Source organism: Lupinus angustifolius, chromosome LG14 (genome assembly GCF_001865875.1).
Source record: "Lupinus angustifolius cultivar Tanjil chromosome LG14, LupAngTanjil_v1.0, whole genome shotgun sequence".
NCBI lineage: Eukaryota > Viridiplantae > Streptophyta > Magnoliopsida > Fabales > Fabaceae > Lupinus > Lupinus angustifolius.
In genome coordinates this window covers 3,793,291-3,809,387 of record NC_032022.1, presented here as the reverse complement: position 1 = coordinate 3,809,387, position 16,097 = coordinate 3,793,291, and the positions used below count along the sequence as shown (strand labels likewise).

At 36.5% G+C, this 16,097-nt stretch overlaps 2 protein-coding genes across 2 annotated transcripts; one reads left to right on the top strand and one right to left on the bottom strand.

Annotated features, from left to right (window-relative positions):
- On the top strand, positions 259–2,567 carry LOC109327222 (DNA repair protein XRCC3 homolog). Its single transcript, XM_019560302.1, has 2 exons — positions 259–795; positions 1,848–2,567. Exons 1-2 carry the CDS (start codon positions 305–307, stop codon positions 2,218–2,220), a joined length of 864 nt encoding a protein of 287 aa, XP_019415847.1. The 5' UTR covers positions 259–304; the 3' UTR covers positions 2,221–2,567.
- Positions 4,668–15,110, bottom strand: LOC109327223. The gene is made up of 5 exons (XM_019560303.1): positions 14,644–15,110; positions 14,059–14,126; positions 7,861–7,931; positions 6,927–7,003; positions 4,668–4,933 (listed from the first exon to the last, which is right to left on the bottom strand). The coding sequence occupies exons 1-4, from the start codon at positions 14,961–14,963 to the stop codon at positions 6,995–6,997; spliced, it is 468 nt and encodes a 155-aa protein (XP_019415848.1). The 5' UTR covers positions 14,964–15,110; the 3' UTR covers positions 4,668–4,933; positions 6,927–6,994.

Genomic DNA, 16,097 nt, shown 5'->3' with positions numbered 1-16,097 from the left:
AATCACACAATAACTAATAAACAATTATGAGTTAAATTTAATAGGCCTGGCACAATTCAGGAGCTAAACTCGGAAATTAAATTATTAACCTTTTAATTTTTATAAAGATCTAAGAAACTTTATACAGACCACTATGTAATATTTGGGTAAAGACATATGTAGTATTTTTCTACTCAGATTTAAGAGGACAGTAAGAAATTCTTATAGAGTAAGAAAAACGACATCGTCCTACAAATTTGGTTTGAACCCCACAAAAACCTCTCCAAATTCAAAATATTCTAAACTGCGCGAAGAGAATTAGGAAATGAAGCCAGAGAATCTATTACATCTCCGAACCCAGAAGTGCAGCGTAGGCTGTCCCACACTCAATCATTTCCTCAACGGCGGCATTCCCTGCAACTCAATCACCGAACTCGTCGCCGAAAGCGGAAGCGGCAAAACTCAACTCTGCCTCCAACTCGCCCTCTCCGCTCAACTGCCACTGTCTCACGGCGGCCTCTCCGCGTCGTCACTATATATCCACTCCGAGTTCCCTTTTCCGATACGCCGCCTTCGACAACTCTCGCTCACTCTCCGTTCCACTTATCCCCATCTCTTTAGAAGCATTGATCCCTGTGATAGTGTATTTGTTCGTGGTGTTTATTCCGCTGATGAATTTGTTCAATTAATTCCGATTATTGAGTTGCATATTTTGAATTCGAAGTTTCGTTTGCCGGTTAGAGTTATTGTTGTTGATTCTATTGCTGCTTTGTTTCGCTCTGATTTTGAGAATACCGGTTCTGACCTTAGGCGTAGGTGAGTGATTACACTCTTATGTTTATTTTTAGATTCAATTATCAATTTTAGTCTCTAAGTTTTAGATTAAGTCATTTAATGTTCTAAATGTTGGTGAAATTATTAGTCTTTTTTGTGGTACTAACTTGATTGTTGTTTGTGAAGTAAATCACTTACACCTCCTTAAATTTATTGAAATTACAAATAGTATGCACCATTTTTTTCATGCTTACACAAATTACTAGGGGTTCAAATTCAGGAGGATCCAAAAATGAAACTGAAAACTGGTCCAAAAGAAACCGAAGCAGTAAAAACCGAATGTGTTCAGATTGTGTTGGATTGATTTTTTTTTTTTGAAAACCAATCAGTCCGATTAGGTTTTTGGTTCCAACTATAGGAACCAGACTAATCCAAACCGGACCGAATAATTTGGTTTATTAGGAATATGCACAAATAAAACTGTGAGTGTAATTGCAATGGCCACCCCTAAGGAATGGTGAGTGTAACATTTTAAACATGAGAGTGATAATTGTAATCAAGTTATACTCGAGTGGTGGTAAGTGTAATTAAGTTAAATTTGAGGAGATATCAGTATAGTTTACTCTTGTTTATATCATTCATGACTAACTTGATCTACGTTTTGAACATTCATGGTTGAAAAGTCTAATTTTAGTGATTTAGGGACTAGGAAAAATGTGTTATTTACTCATTTTATAAAATGAGAAATGATAGTAACACACTATTTAACACACACTCTGTTGTTGACTAATGTTACATCTGCAAAAACATCCACTATGTATTTGGTCTATCCCACCAAATCCACCAGATAATAAAGTGAGAATGGGTTGAGGACTATGTTGCTAGCGTTTCTCTTGTAAGATTAGTTAAAAACTAGAAACACGATCTTTTAGATACTCTTCTTAAAAGCTCATGTTAGTAGTCCCACATGAATACCACTCGATGGTAAAGTAGTAAACAATGCCTTAAGGAGAATGAAAGAAAGAATGTATTGCTGTCATTTTTTTCATTCATATTTGAACTTCTAGTGATTTTTTGGATCCATCTCTATGTAGGTCATCGCTGTTTTTCAAGATTTCGGGGGCATTGAAGTCATTGGCAAAGAGGTACGGATTGGCGGTCATGGTGACAAACCAGGTGGTTGATATGATTGGCGGGGCATGTCAGGGTATAACAGGGATGAGGATTGGGAACTTGAGTGAGTTATATTCTTCAGGTAGACAAATTTGCCCTGCTCTAGGTCTGGCTTGGGCCAACTGTATTAACTCGAGGCTGTTTTTGTCAAGGGATCAAGCAGTTAACGGGATTGGTGAAGTTTATCAGCGAAGGAGACTCAGTGTCGTGTTTGCTCCTCATTTGCCTGCATCTTCTTGCGAGATTGTGATAAAAGGAGAAGGAGTTTTTGGTGTAGAGATGCAGCAGGCATAACCATTAAGTATAATATGGGAATTTCGACCAGGTACAAAGAAATGAGAAATGTGTGAATGATTATGAGTTTTTTTCTGATTTATAGTAGGAAGAAGTTTATAGAAGCAGGCTTGTATAGTATTTTTGTTCCTGTGCTCTGTTTTATCCCTTTTTGGCTTTTCTCTCTTGTCAAGTTGAAAACATGACATCCCCGACTTATTTAGAATCAGATTATCAACAGAAAGAAATCCAAATTTTCTCTGTAAAAGTTTCATGGTTTCTCTGTAAATTATTGTGATTAGGGGTTCAATGATAATTTGGTCAGTAAAATGAGGTTATAGCATATGAAATATGGATATTTCAAAATAGTATATTCCTATTGGGTACTTTTAGATACTGTTGTAGTGTTGTTATATGTATTTTACAATTGTTTACTTTTACTTTTTGAAGTTTAATATCACCATAGCTGGAAATGCCACAACAATCAAACTTACATTATCACCTTATTGGTTTTAAAATTGTTCCTACTAACTTTTAGAAAATCATTTCCCTTTCTTAATTTAAGATTTGTATTTTTATATTGATGCTGTACTAACTTGTATATCATATTCATGTCATCTGCTAAAATTTTAATTTGTTCTATTGCTGTATCTGTTTCATATCATATTTGTGTCCTGAATCATATAAGACATGTGCTTCATAGGTTCTAGTTAGCCAAAAATGTTCTGAAAATCATATTTGTTAGGAAACAGAAAAAAGGAGGGGAAGCAATTCCTTCCACATAGGTTCATACAACCAATGAAGTTACTACCATAAAACCAATCTCCCAAAACATATCAGATTTCACATGCAATGGAAGCCTGTAATTATCAGAGGGTTAGGTTTTGTACTATGGCATTTCCAAAGCAAACATCTTAACCATAAGAACATCCAATTGGAATGTTTTCAAAGTTGTAGAGAAGGAAATCTCCTTCTTGAATTGATAGGTCTTTGCTGAATTGTTTCCTATACTTCATGAACCATAGGTCTCCATTTTGTACAACCAACTTGAATTGTTTCATAAAAGTAGCCAAAGTGTTTGAGGAATTGCTTCCATAATCATATTGAAAGCACTAAGAGGGATATACTAGAAGCAATGAGGAGGATGATTAAGAATTGTAGTTTAAAAGGCTCAAAGTAAGATATGTAATATATGTATGCTTTACCTTTTTTCCATCTTGGTGATTGCATTGCAATAGAAAAGATGTCTTCAATAACAAAAGATATGGAATAAAGGACATATTGCTTATGTCCTACTTTAATTTTCACTTTAAAATAATATACATATTAAGACAATTATTGAACATGTTAATTACAAATGTAAAATGATGTATTTTGATCAAAATTTCTTTAACAGCATATTGTCACTATTATTACACCATATTTAAATATAATTAATGTTTCTTGATTTCCTAATAATATTAAGAAATACAATTACTTTTATTAAAATTCAGAAAAATAATACATGGTTCTCTATTCTACTTTTATTCTCATTCCTCATGGTTTACTCTCTATAATATTGAAAATTAATCATTTAATACTGTTGAAATTATAAGTGGAGAGATATTTTTTAGTGTAATATCTATAAACCAATAATGTAAACATTTATGTACAATCAGTGTATTATAAATCATTCATTTGTATTACTTTTATTTAAAAGTTAATAATGATTGAAAATGAATAATAAACGACATAATGACAATGTAAAAAACTTTTGTACTATCAATGCATATATCTTTTTCTCTACTTTTATTTTAAAAATTATGGAATAATAAGTAAAATGTTTTTGATCATATGATTATTGTAATTTGTAGATGATGTAAGCAATTATTAAGAAAGTGATAGCACTGTAACAGCTTTTGAAGTTGGCATTTCAAGGCTGATATAGGAGTTGTTTATAAATGAATCACCTTAGTGTGCAGAATAATTTTCACTTTATTACAAAATGTCACTGTAAATTATTTTATATTCATCATTATATGTCACTGTCAGTCATAATTTTCGTTATAAATATTTTCAATTACATGATGAGAATTTATAATTAGATAGTTGAGTAAAAAACTTGAGTTTAATATATATCATTGCTAATAAAGATTTATACATAGTTACTATATCATCTACCTTCATTTTTATTACTTTTTTTTTAAGAGTCAATGATGAAAAAACATTAAAGGTTGCATGATGTAGTGAGAATATATAAAACTCATACAATACATTTCTTTCTCAAAAAATTTACACTTATTTTTTTGTACTACTAAGGTATCTCCTCACCATTTGAGTAAGGAGCTAATGTCTTTCAGAGTGTGTGGATGTCCCTCCCAAAAAGTGTCGTTCTCATAAATCAAAGCCTTAAGTCATCTTGAGAATCTATGAGGACCTTACACCAATGCACTAAAGTTAAATCCTAAAAATTTAACATTCTCAGTATCATTAATATATGAACAAATTACTAATAATGAGTCCTCATGTACATAAAGGTGCGCTCCAATGGAGCTATCAACTTCCCATGCCAAAATACAATGTACAACAAATCTTCATTCATTAAGATGCAAAGCCATTGAAGGGAGACAACTATCATTGCTCACAACATTGACTTTGTTGAGATCAAACAAAAAAGAAAAGGCTAAAGAAGGAAGTTATCTATCATATGGTAAACAACATCAGCACCATCAGAATTCAACCAGTAAGTTTTCACCTGAGAGCAAGACATAATTAAAAGATTATAATAAGTAACAAGGAACATCAAGCTGAAGCTATGGCCATTCTCTTATATGAAGTTAGGCATAGAAGTTGTGAAAACAATCTATATATGATTCAAACATGTGTAGGAAGACTCAATGTTCATTGCATATTGCCCCATGAGGACCAAACATGGTGGGATATAGATTGTATTAGAGAAGATAATATGCTTTTGTCAATTCAAATGATGGATTGTCCAATATTTTTATGCTTTATTTCATTCGATTACTCATGCTTATTCAAAAGCATTGTTGTTTTTAGGATCTAGATCCATTTTTCATTCAATAAAAACTATTGTTGGTTATTCTCCCTTAAGATGAGATCCACAAATAAGCTGTATTGTATTTATCATGGACATATATTTCAGTAATAATATTGTAAATTGAACATTGTCCATTTGATAAGGATGGACAATAAGAATAAATCTAAATATCAATTGTTGGTTTTTTTGTTTTTGAAATGAAAAAGAGAAGTCTCATATTGGGTAGAGAAGACATTTGAAAAGTGCTATAAATAAGATATATGCTACTTGAGATGTGCCCTAAAGAATACAATGGTTTTGTGGTTGGGGACCCTCACCGCATGACCATACTAGTTGACAGCCACTTCCTCAGCTTTTTCCTCTCTCCAATTCTCTATCAAAGCATTTTCAGCTTCCTTCTTTCTCTTTCTTTTTGTGGTACTTTAGACTATCAGCTGCAATGTCACTACAGTATGTTGAAGAGGGGGAGCAGATGTCACATGTTCCTTGTGCTAGTGCGGTTGAAAGCATTATTGCATGTTATGGTTAGCACTCGTCTAGAAATTTCACATGCCATTGATGTCATTAGCAGGTATATGGGGTGTCGTGGAAGGATGCATTGGCAAGCTGTGAAATGGATACATCGATATCTTCGAGGTACTACAGATATTGGCTTGGTATACAACAGGAGTCATAATACTAGTGGTAGTATTATTGGTTATGTTGACCTTGATTATGCTGACATTGTTGATGACAGAAGATCTCTGAAGGGTTACGTCTTCACACTTTCGGATAGTGCAATTAGTTGGAAAGCAACTTTACAATCTAATATTGCATTATCTGCCATAGAAATCAAATACATGGCAGCATCAGAAGCAGTGAAGGAAGCCATCAGGCTTAGAAGTTTGCTAGGCTGCGTTGGTTTGGAACAGGATATTACTATAGTTTACTTTGATAGACGAAATGCCATACATTTGACCAAAAATCAAATGTATCACGAAAGAACCAAACACATTGACGTCATATATCATTTTATGTGGGAGATCATTTCCCAAGATAATGGTCTGAAACTGTGCCTCATCTATTTCTCAATTGACAAAGCTGTTCATTTCCAGCTTTAAGCACATGGTCTCTTCTCAAGAGTATCAGTATTTTAAGATTTGATTTACAAAGGGACTAGAATCTCTCCTAAACTAAGCAGTTTTGAGGAGTTTCCTTTGCCTTTTTTCTTCCTTTTCTTTTGTTGAGGATGTGTCATCCACCAATATGTTGTATTTCTTTCTCATTGTCCAACAAATATATCATAAATCTTCATTAACATTTGACTGAAAATCCATCATGGAAATCCTAATTTCACTGGCCGTTCACTGAGCCCAAAGAATATATAGTTTCACTCTCTTAATCAGCATCCAATCATGTGAAAAAGAATAAGTACCTTTCAGTAAAACTTAAGTGCTTAATTCCTAATTCCTAGCTTGATCTCTCCTAAACCTCAAATCCTAGCTTTCCTCCTTTCTCTCTTTATATCAATGTTACAAAAACATATTATCTTCAAATAATATAATGTACTATGCACTCTTTTTTTGCATTTTAATCTAAATATTGGAGTACCAAATGTAGGTAGAATGAAAAAACACAGTCGATAATACATAATCAAAAGAACGCATAACAAATAATTTACAGGAAAGGTTTAGGATATCAAGGTTACCTGAATTGTACTGTGAGCAATTAACCTCTGTTTACTTTTATGAAAGCTAACATCTACATGCTCCCTTATCATATCCTCTACATAAAGGAAGAATGCAAAATAAAAAATATAAGAAACCAGAACATCGGAATTTGAAAGAAGTCTGAGGATCAAAAGAAACAGGTACTCAATCCAATATAAGGAGTTTTTTGGAAGAAAAATGTAATATGTTGATGGATAGCAACAAGAAAAATGAAAGAACTCAATCTGAACCAAACAATAAGTGAATGCCACCTTCTGGGCAGGGTTCATTCAACTAATAGTTAGAAAAGTTCAGTTTGGTCAAACACAGAAAAGAACATCAACTGCTTAGTCTATCTACATTACATCTAGGTAAGAGATAAAGGAGTTACAGCTAGCAGCTTAAGTTGCACATTTCTCCTACTATAATTAATCTACTGCTACAGTATATTTGGTGCAACTATGGTGAATATAGCCCCACTGAGATAACTTTACAATGTAACTGCTAAAAAGCTAAACAGAATTTATGCAATGAATACAATAATCATGGTAAGTTAGGAATTTGGACACAAATCCCTCAGAAAATGCTTCCAGATCATGAGTGATATATTACAGTTTTAATTACATATTGCATAGTGGTTGTATCAAGGTTTAATGACCCAACTCAAATTCAATTCAAGTGGGTAAGTTAAATTGAGACATTGGTATTAGGCAATAAAATAAAATAACTCAAACTTGCTATATTAATATGAATAAAGTTAAAGGAGCTATGCAAGAATTGATTCCGATAGAGAACATCAAAATAACAAATAACAATTTAACTCGTGTCTTTGTCCGAGCGAACTATAAAATCATAGAGATGAAAGTTCAAGAAAATATGAGAGCATATGATGTGTGCAAAAGAAAAAAGATCATATTATTATTACCAAAATACCTCTTCAGCTAGCCTCTCACCCATTGTATCAACACCATCAAACGTCAATTTTGAAGAATTGCATTCACTGCCTGTCCACAAAATATCAAGCAAGATGCAATAAGTGGTGTGCTTTGTATATGCCATAGACAATGAAAGATCGGTGCACGTGGCAATATCAGGGCAAGAATTAGAAGAATATTAAAGCAGGATGATGATAGGAACCCACCGATGCCTAACAGAATCAAGCAAAGACCCAAATGGCTAGTGGACTATAATTCTAATTAGTATCTCTTTTATTTTTTTATTTTATGATGTAATGACTGAATTGGGCCTTGACTAGTAAGCCCAGGACCTTATAGTCTTTATCCCTAATTTTCTAGTATTTAATTCTCCTTGTCTGCCCAAAAGAGGTTATGAAAAAAGTTCTGCACTGCAGATTTTATTTTGAAAAACCTTAGTCTTTCTTTCCAGTTACGTTAATCACAAATTATTATAATTAGTCATTATCATTTGATGCTTTCATTCTTGTGTTATGCCTCCCAAAGCTGCCATAAAAGAGTTGGATGAAAACCTTTGGCAGATTTTTGCAAAAAAACTGTAAGAGAACAAAGACCAACAAGATGCAAGGCATGAAACCATCACTGAAGCTCTACGATCCATCACCGATAAGTTGGCAGGTATGACTCTCTTAAAACCTCCCCCACCAAAACCTTCGTCATCCAACATTACAAACCCCAACCTTATATCCACCCCTACCCCACCTACACAGAACCTTCAACCACCATTCATATCACCCTCCAACACGCCACCACATATACCACCATTTATCCAGACCCCAGTTCCACCTTTTTTTAACCCACATCACCCATACAGCCGTCCTACTATGTTTCTCCAACCCACTATTCCCTCACCACCTAGACCACCAAAATTACAGTTAATACCTTTTGATGGATCTGAACCCTTGGACTGGCTATTTCAAGCAGAACAATTTTTTCAACATAATCAAGTTTCCCCGGATCAACGTTTACACATGGTTTCATTTTATATGAAAGGGGAAGCCTTAAGTTGGTTTAAATGGGCATTTTTTAATGGGAGCATATTGGATTGGGAGAGTTTTACACGGGCCCTAGAAATTCATTTCGGTTCATCATCTTATCAAAATCACCAAGCAGAGTTATTTAAATTCCGTCACACGGGCACGGTAGCAGAGTTTCAACACCAGTTTGAGAAAATCTGCAATAGAGTTTGGGGCTTATCACCAGAAATTATTCTGAACTGTTTCATCTCAGGCTTACTTCCCGAGATCAGTTGGGAACTAGCAATATTGCGGCCTACGAACATAGCAGAGGCCTTGGGGCTAGCCAAACTGGTGGAAGCAAAGATAAAGGACTCCAAACCACCAGCATACCAACGTTTCAATCGTGTGGCAGCCCCAAACCAGACTTGGATTCACCGTGGAAACCCTGCCCCACAGGTTGTTGCCCCCTCTAATGGGCCTCCATCAACCATGCCCATCAAACGTCTCACTACAACGCAACGCAAATGCAGGAACGGCGAGCCCAGGGTCTATGTTTTAATTGTGATGAGAAATTCTTTGCAGGTCATAAATGTCAAGGCAAACAATTTTTAATATTATTGGTGGACAATGGCACCACAATTCCACAAGATGTACTAATTTCCTTAGAACCTGTCTCGTGGGACCAGGAAGACCCTACTGAGGAATTAATTCACTTTCAATTGTCGGAACAAACCTTGGAAGGACAACTCTCTCCCAAAACTCTTCGGTTTACTCGCTCTATTGCCGGAATGCAGTCACTATTTTAGTCGATACCGGCAGCTCACACAATGTGCTTCAGCCGCGATTGGCTCACTACCTCCAACTTCACATCTCTCCCACTCCACAATTTCCTGTGATGGTCGGAAATGGTGCTCACATCTATTGTACTGGCCTATGTTCAAACACACCAATAACACTTCAGAATCAATTGTTTCATATTCTTTTTTACTTGTTACCAATAAAGGGTGCAGACGTAATTTTGGGCATCGAGTGGCTTCGCACTCTTGGACCAGTGATTTCTGATTTTGCAATTCCATCAATGACATTTACAGTGGGAGAAAACACTATCACACTAAAAGGGGACACTACAACCACCTGCTAGCAAGCTACTTTTCACCAACTCACTAGACTTGTCCATATGGACGCAGTAGCATCCGTCCATACAATCCAAATTCAAACCATAGAAAAATCCAATACACACAATACCCCTAACCTACCAACTACCCAACCCGAAATCCAAGACCTCCTCACCAAATACAAACAAATCTTCCAACTTCCCCATGGCCTACCCCCAAAAAGATTACATAACCACAATATCCCACTCCTATCTAATTCCACCCCAATTTCCATGAAACCGTACGTTACCCCACTCCCAAAAAGATATCATGACTAAAATGCTGAGCGAAATGTTGGATGAAGGGATTGTCACACCAAGCACCAGCCCCTTCTCATCCCCGGTTCTATTGGTCAAAAAGAAAGATGGAAGTTGGCGCTTTTGTGTGGATTATCGTGCCTTGAATGCAATCACTATCCGTGATCGCTTTCCAATACCCACAATAGATGAGTTATTGGACGAACTGGGAGGCGCGACAATTTTTTCCAAAATAGATCTTCGATCAGGTTATCATCAAATTTGGGTTCAAACAGAAGACACTCATAAAACTGCTTTTCGTACATTTGATGGCCATTATGAATTTCTGGTTATGCCGTTTGGGCTAACTAATGCACCGTCAACATTTCAGGCCGCCATGAATGACCTGTTGCGGCCTTATCTATGCCGGTTTGTGCTAGTATTTTTTGATGATATTTTAATATACAGTTCATGTTTGGTTGATCACCTATTACACCTACAACTTGTTTTAGACTTATTGATTTCTAATCAGTTTTATGTCAAGTTGTCAAAATGCATTTTTGGTGTATCTTCAGTGAGTTATTTAGGGCACATTATTTCTGCTTTGGGTGTTCAACCAGATCCAGACAAGATCAAGGCTATGGTAAATTGGTCACAACCTCATTCTCTCACGGCACTCAGAGGATTTCTTGGTCTCACCGGTTTCTATCGCAAGTTTGTTAAAAACTACGCCACACTCGCCGCTCCTCTCACCGATTTACTCAAACAACAAAAGTTTACATGATCTACTACTGCCGAAGCAGCATTTACAAATTTAAAAACATCTATGACTACAACTCCAGTTTTGCGGTTGTCGGATTTCACCCTTGTCTTCGATGTTGAAACAGATGCCTCTGCAATCGCCATAGGTGCAGTCTTGTCCCAATGTGGCCACCCCCTTGCTTACTTCAGCAAGAAAATGTCTACCCAGATGCAGCACGCCTCAACTTATGTAAGGGAGATGTTTGCAGTCACCGAAGCTGTAAAAAAATGGCGTCAGTACCTCGTTGGGCGCAAGTTTAATATTCTCACAAGTCAACAAAGTTTAAATTACTTAATGACCCAAGGGTTTCACACCCCAGAACAACAGAAATGGGCATCAAAACTTATTGGGTTTCAATTTGACATTAAGTACAGGACCGGTACCTCAAACCGCATGGTTGATGCTCTGTCTAGATGTGACACAGTCGATGCGCCAATATGCATGACTATTTCTTCCCTTTGTCTGGAGATCCTTGCTCACCTCCGCTCTTACTACACAACAACAGAGGGACAATCTTTCATTACAAGTCATGAATCAGATGCACAGTGGAATACCAAGTTCAAGTTCACACAAGGATTATTGTTTTATAATAATCGAATTTTTATACCTGTTGTAGACAGTTTACGGGCAAGATTGATCAAGGAATATCACTCCACCCCTTCGGCGGGTCATTCAGGTTGGAGGCTGACTTTCGCTCACCTCAGTGCATCTTTTTACTGGTCGGGCATCGCAAAAGGGGTTAAGCTGTATATCCGTGAGTGTGTTATTTGTCAATACAACAAGTACCTGCCAAAGAAATACCAAGGGTTACTTCAACCTTTGAAAATACCAGATAAAGTTTGGGAAGACATTTCTATGGATTTCATTACTCACTTACCAAACTCTCACGGTCATACAATTATATGGGTAATCGTGGATCGATTAACTAAATATGCTCATTATGTGGCGTTACCAACCAAGTTCACCGCAGAGACTTTAGCCAATCGGTTCCTTAATGACATTTATAGACTGCACGAGGTGCCTAAATCCATCATGTCGGACCGAGACACCTTGTTTCTCAGTGCTTTTTGGAAGGAACTCTTTAAACTTTTGGGAACCTCTATCTGTTACAGCACAACATATCACCCTCAGTCCGACGGCCAAACAGAGGTGGTAAATCGCACCTTACAGACCTATCCCCGCTGTTTCACGGGCTCCCAACCAAAAAAATGGTTCGGTTTTCTTCCCATGGCGGAATACTGGTATAACATATCTCATCACTCATAAATTGATATGTCACCATTTGAGGCCTTGTATGGTCGTACACCACCATCCATCCGTGATTATGTCCGCTTTACAGCAATGGATCCACATGTCCATGAGGTCCTGCATAACAGAGCACAACTAATCATCGCACTTAAACAGAATCTTAAACATGCTCAACAACGGATGAAAAATCACGCCGATAGTGGCAGAACAAATATTACCTTCGCAGTAGGTGATTGGGTCCTCCTCCACCTCCATCCATATCGGCAACACTCCGTGTCTCGGTGTGACCACCACAAACTGAGTTGACGGTTCTATGGTCCTTACAAAGTGGTTGACTGCGTCGGTCCAGTGGCTTATCGACTCGACTTTCCGGACGGCAGCCGCATACATCCAGTATTCCACGTTTCCCTCTTAAGGAAATTTATGGGTGACCCTCCTCAAACCGGTGCACACTTTCCTCTGGATATCCCTCACGAGATTGTCAATGACAAGCCTCACCATCAATCACCTTCGTTCGCACGAGGCACACATAACACAAATAATGGGAGGGATTGTCATGGGAAGAAGAAGGATTTCAGAGAGAGAGAAGGGAATACAAAAAAGTTGGAGCAAAGTACAAATGAAAGTTCTAAATCTTTCCTTCCAACTAAAAGCCCCTACGTTGCATCTCCACGATTGGATCTCACTAATGCCCCTCAACCGTGGGATCCCACCAACTCTGCTATAATTAAAGGCTTTGTCTCATGCTTCACGGCCCTCGAGGAATTCTGAAAAGCCTGCTTTAAAATCTATGGTAAACCCCCCTCCACTCAATTCAAACGGCTATCATGGGGAACCGTGGCCTTTAATGGATTCCTCTTCCAAGAATTCTACATTGCCCAAGGAAACAAGACCATCCTCTGGACCGTCGGATACGACTGGAATTTTGGCTCCAAACCTCATCTCACCATCAATTCAAACTGTGTGGCAGGACAGTTGGCCCTCACTTCCTACACCTCAATTAATGCCCACACGGAAGGCACATGCACCATTGGATCAAGCTCCACTTTTGGATCCACAGACCATCCAACCAACAACATCACACGGAGGCCCATCCACTATTAATCACTACAACCTTGAGGACAAGGTTGGTCTTGTAGAGGATGGCAATGATAGGAACCCACCAAGGCCCAACAGAATCAAGCAAAGACCCAAATGGCTAGTGGACTATAATTCTAATTAGTATCTCTTTTATTTTATGATGTAATAACTGAATTGGGCCTTGACTAGTAAGCCCAGGACTTTATAGTCTCTATCCCAAATTTCCTAGTATTTAATTTCCCTTGTCTGCCCAGAAGAGGCTATGAAAAAAGTTCTGCACACAGCAGATTTTATTTTGAAAAACCTTAGTCTTTCTTTCCAGTTACGTTAATCACAAATTATTATAATTAGTCCTTATCAGAAGACTTGATATTTGATAACTCAAAAGGAAAAACAAATTGACATTTCTGTGATAAACCAGTCGAGTTTATATGCACGAGATGTTCTGCATGACAGGGTAAAACAAAGACAATTCATCCAAATAACAAACCCAACAAAAACCTCCAAAAACTATTCATTCATGACCCCAACACTTATATAAAGATCAAGACTCTAACAAGAAAATTAACAATCTGTAATAAAATGTTTTTCAAACCCTGTAAATTATCAACTATCTTCAAATGCATACTTGCACAAGAAAAAGGAGCACTTAATTTTCCAGATAGTAGGAACGCTTATGGTGTACAACAACTTTATCTAGAAGCTTCTTCACAAACTGCTCTACTGCATATCTCCAATCCGAAGCACTGTAGTAAAAAGGACATCTCAGTATCTCACCCAAGTTAACTAATAAATCAAACTATTAAAATAGAAACAAAATTGGAGTCTTAAAAATGATCTATTGACAATAAACTAGTACATTTAGTCTAGCCTCTCAACAACAACTACTAATAGTATGTTTAGTAACAGAGTTGGTGTCTATGAAGCACAAATACTTCAACATCATTCACGTATCCATGTCCGTTTCCAATACTATACTCTTCGATACTTCATGGATAGTATCGTGTCCAAATTATTCTTTAACAAATTCAATAACTTATATATCACATACTTTCCGGATACCCAATGATACTCTTAAAATGTTTTTGATACCTCTATAGACACCTAAACTAACATACAAAATCATTTTAAGAATGCACCTAATCTTTCCACGTGTAACCATAAACCTTACTTAAATTAGATCACTTTAATTCTACTAATAAAAAATTAAAAAATAATGATGCTAACACATTTAAACATCGAATGTGTGTCTAGAAAAGTTACCTCTCAATTGTATCATTAACCATAATAACAAGGTGAGAAGGAACGGGCTTCGCCATGGCGGCGGCAGCATCGAAAAAGTCCTCGCCACCGCTATCAGCCTCCACCTTAAGGCGGGGGTTCCTGAAGCAACCGCGGCCAATTCGGCGAAGCAATTCCATTTCGACCGAATTAACGGACAATTTGGGCCCCATTGCGAAGCTAGTTCTGGACCAAGATCGTGGACCGAAGCAGAAACGGGCAGTGAAGAGTGAGCGGGTCGGGTTTGGATCGGGTACTGAAGCTTTGGGTCGAAGCACGGAGCTAGGGTCAGAAGCGAGCATGAAAAATAAAGATATATTTAGCGACGGAGCAATTATGTTTAATTTAGAAACGAAAAAATTGGAGAATAGTGGGGAATGGTTTTGGTATAGTGGCTGAGGTTGAAGGGAGTGTGAGAGTTGCTTGAGGAGTAAAATTCTGATAATCAACTCAATAATATCATTTGCATTAGTCAATGTATCTTTGGAATATCTTAACCTTAACCCGTAGTCATTTATAGTTACTTTTTAACAAGTGTCACATGTCACACTCACAATAATGTTTTTCGCTTAAAGAACTCCATCATTTCCAATGCACCTCGCCACATCATATCATTTCCAATGCACCTCACCATTTTATTACTAAGCAGAGAACCTCGTCTTTCTCACTCCTTCATTTTATTACTCTTCTTTTCTTCAACTATTCTTTCTCTCTTCTTGGTTTATATTATTCATTCATTTCAAAATTTCTTATTTTAAAATGGTTTTACGCATGTAGATCAATTCATTGATTTTTTTATTGAAGATATTGCATTAAAATCTTTTTTGTTTATTTTGTAGTTTTGTTGTTATTGTTGGATAACTAGAGGAGTGATATGTCTCTAATGACAAGGGCATCAATGATAGTTCTATTTGATCTGGTGTCTCTTGTTGTTTGTTCACCCCTGAAATATCATTGTAGGTTAGTTTTCTATATCTCTTTACATCTCTTAATTTGTTTATAGAATTTTCTATTCAAAATAATTATAATGTTGAAAATGACATGAAGAGTGACAAGATGGTAGGGAGGAAGAAAGAAAGTAATTAATTTGTGACTCTCTAGTATTTTGATCATTTCCCTTTACTTTTGTAAAGAAATTGTTGTTTATAAACTTTGCTACCTAATCTTGAGCAAGAAGTAACACAATATTGATTCTATGTTTTTTATTTTCATTTTACCTTGTGATTCACCTATTCTGTTATACAACATGAATTAACTATGTGAATCATGTTGAAATTCATTTTTTATTTATAGAAACTATAGAAGGTAATCTATAATCATTCATTCTTCATCATACAAATAGATACATATAATGAAAACTCATGTTATGATTCATCAAATTTGACCTCATTCACCAATAGGAATGTGGCTTTCCATTTGTTTATTCCCTTTCTTAT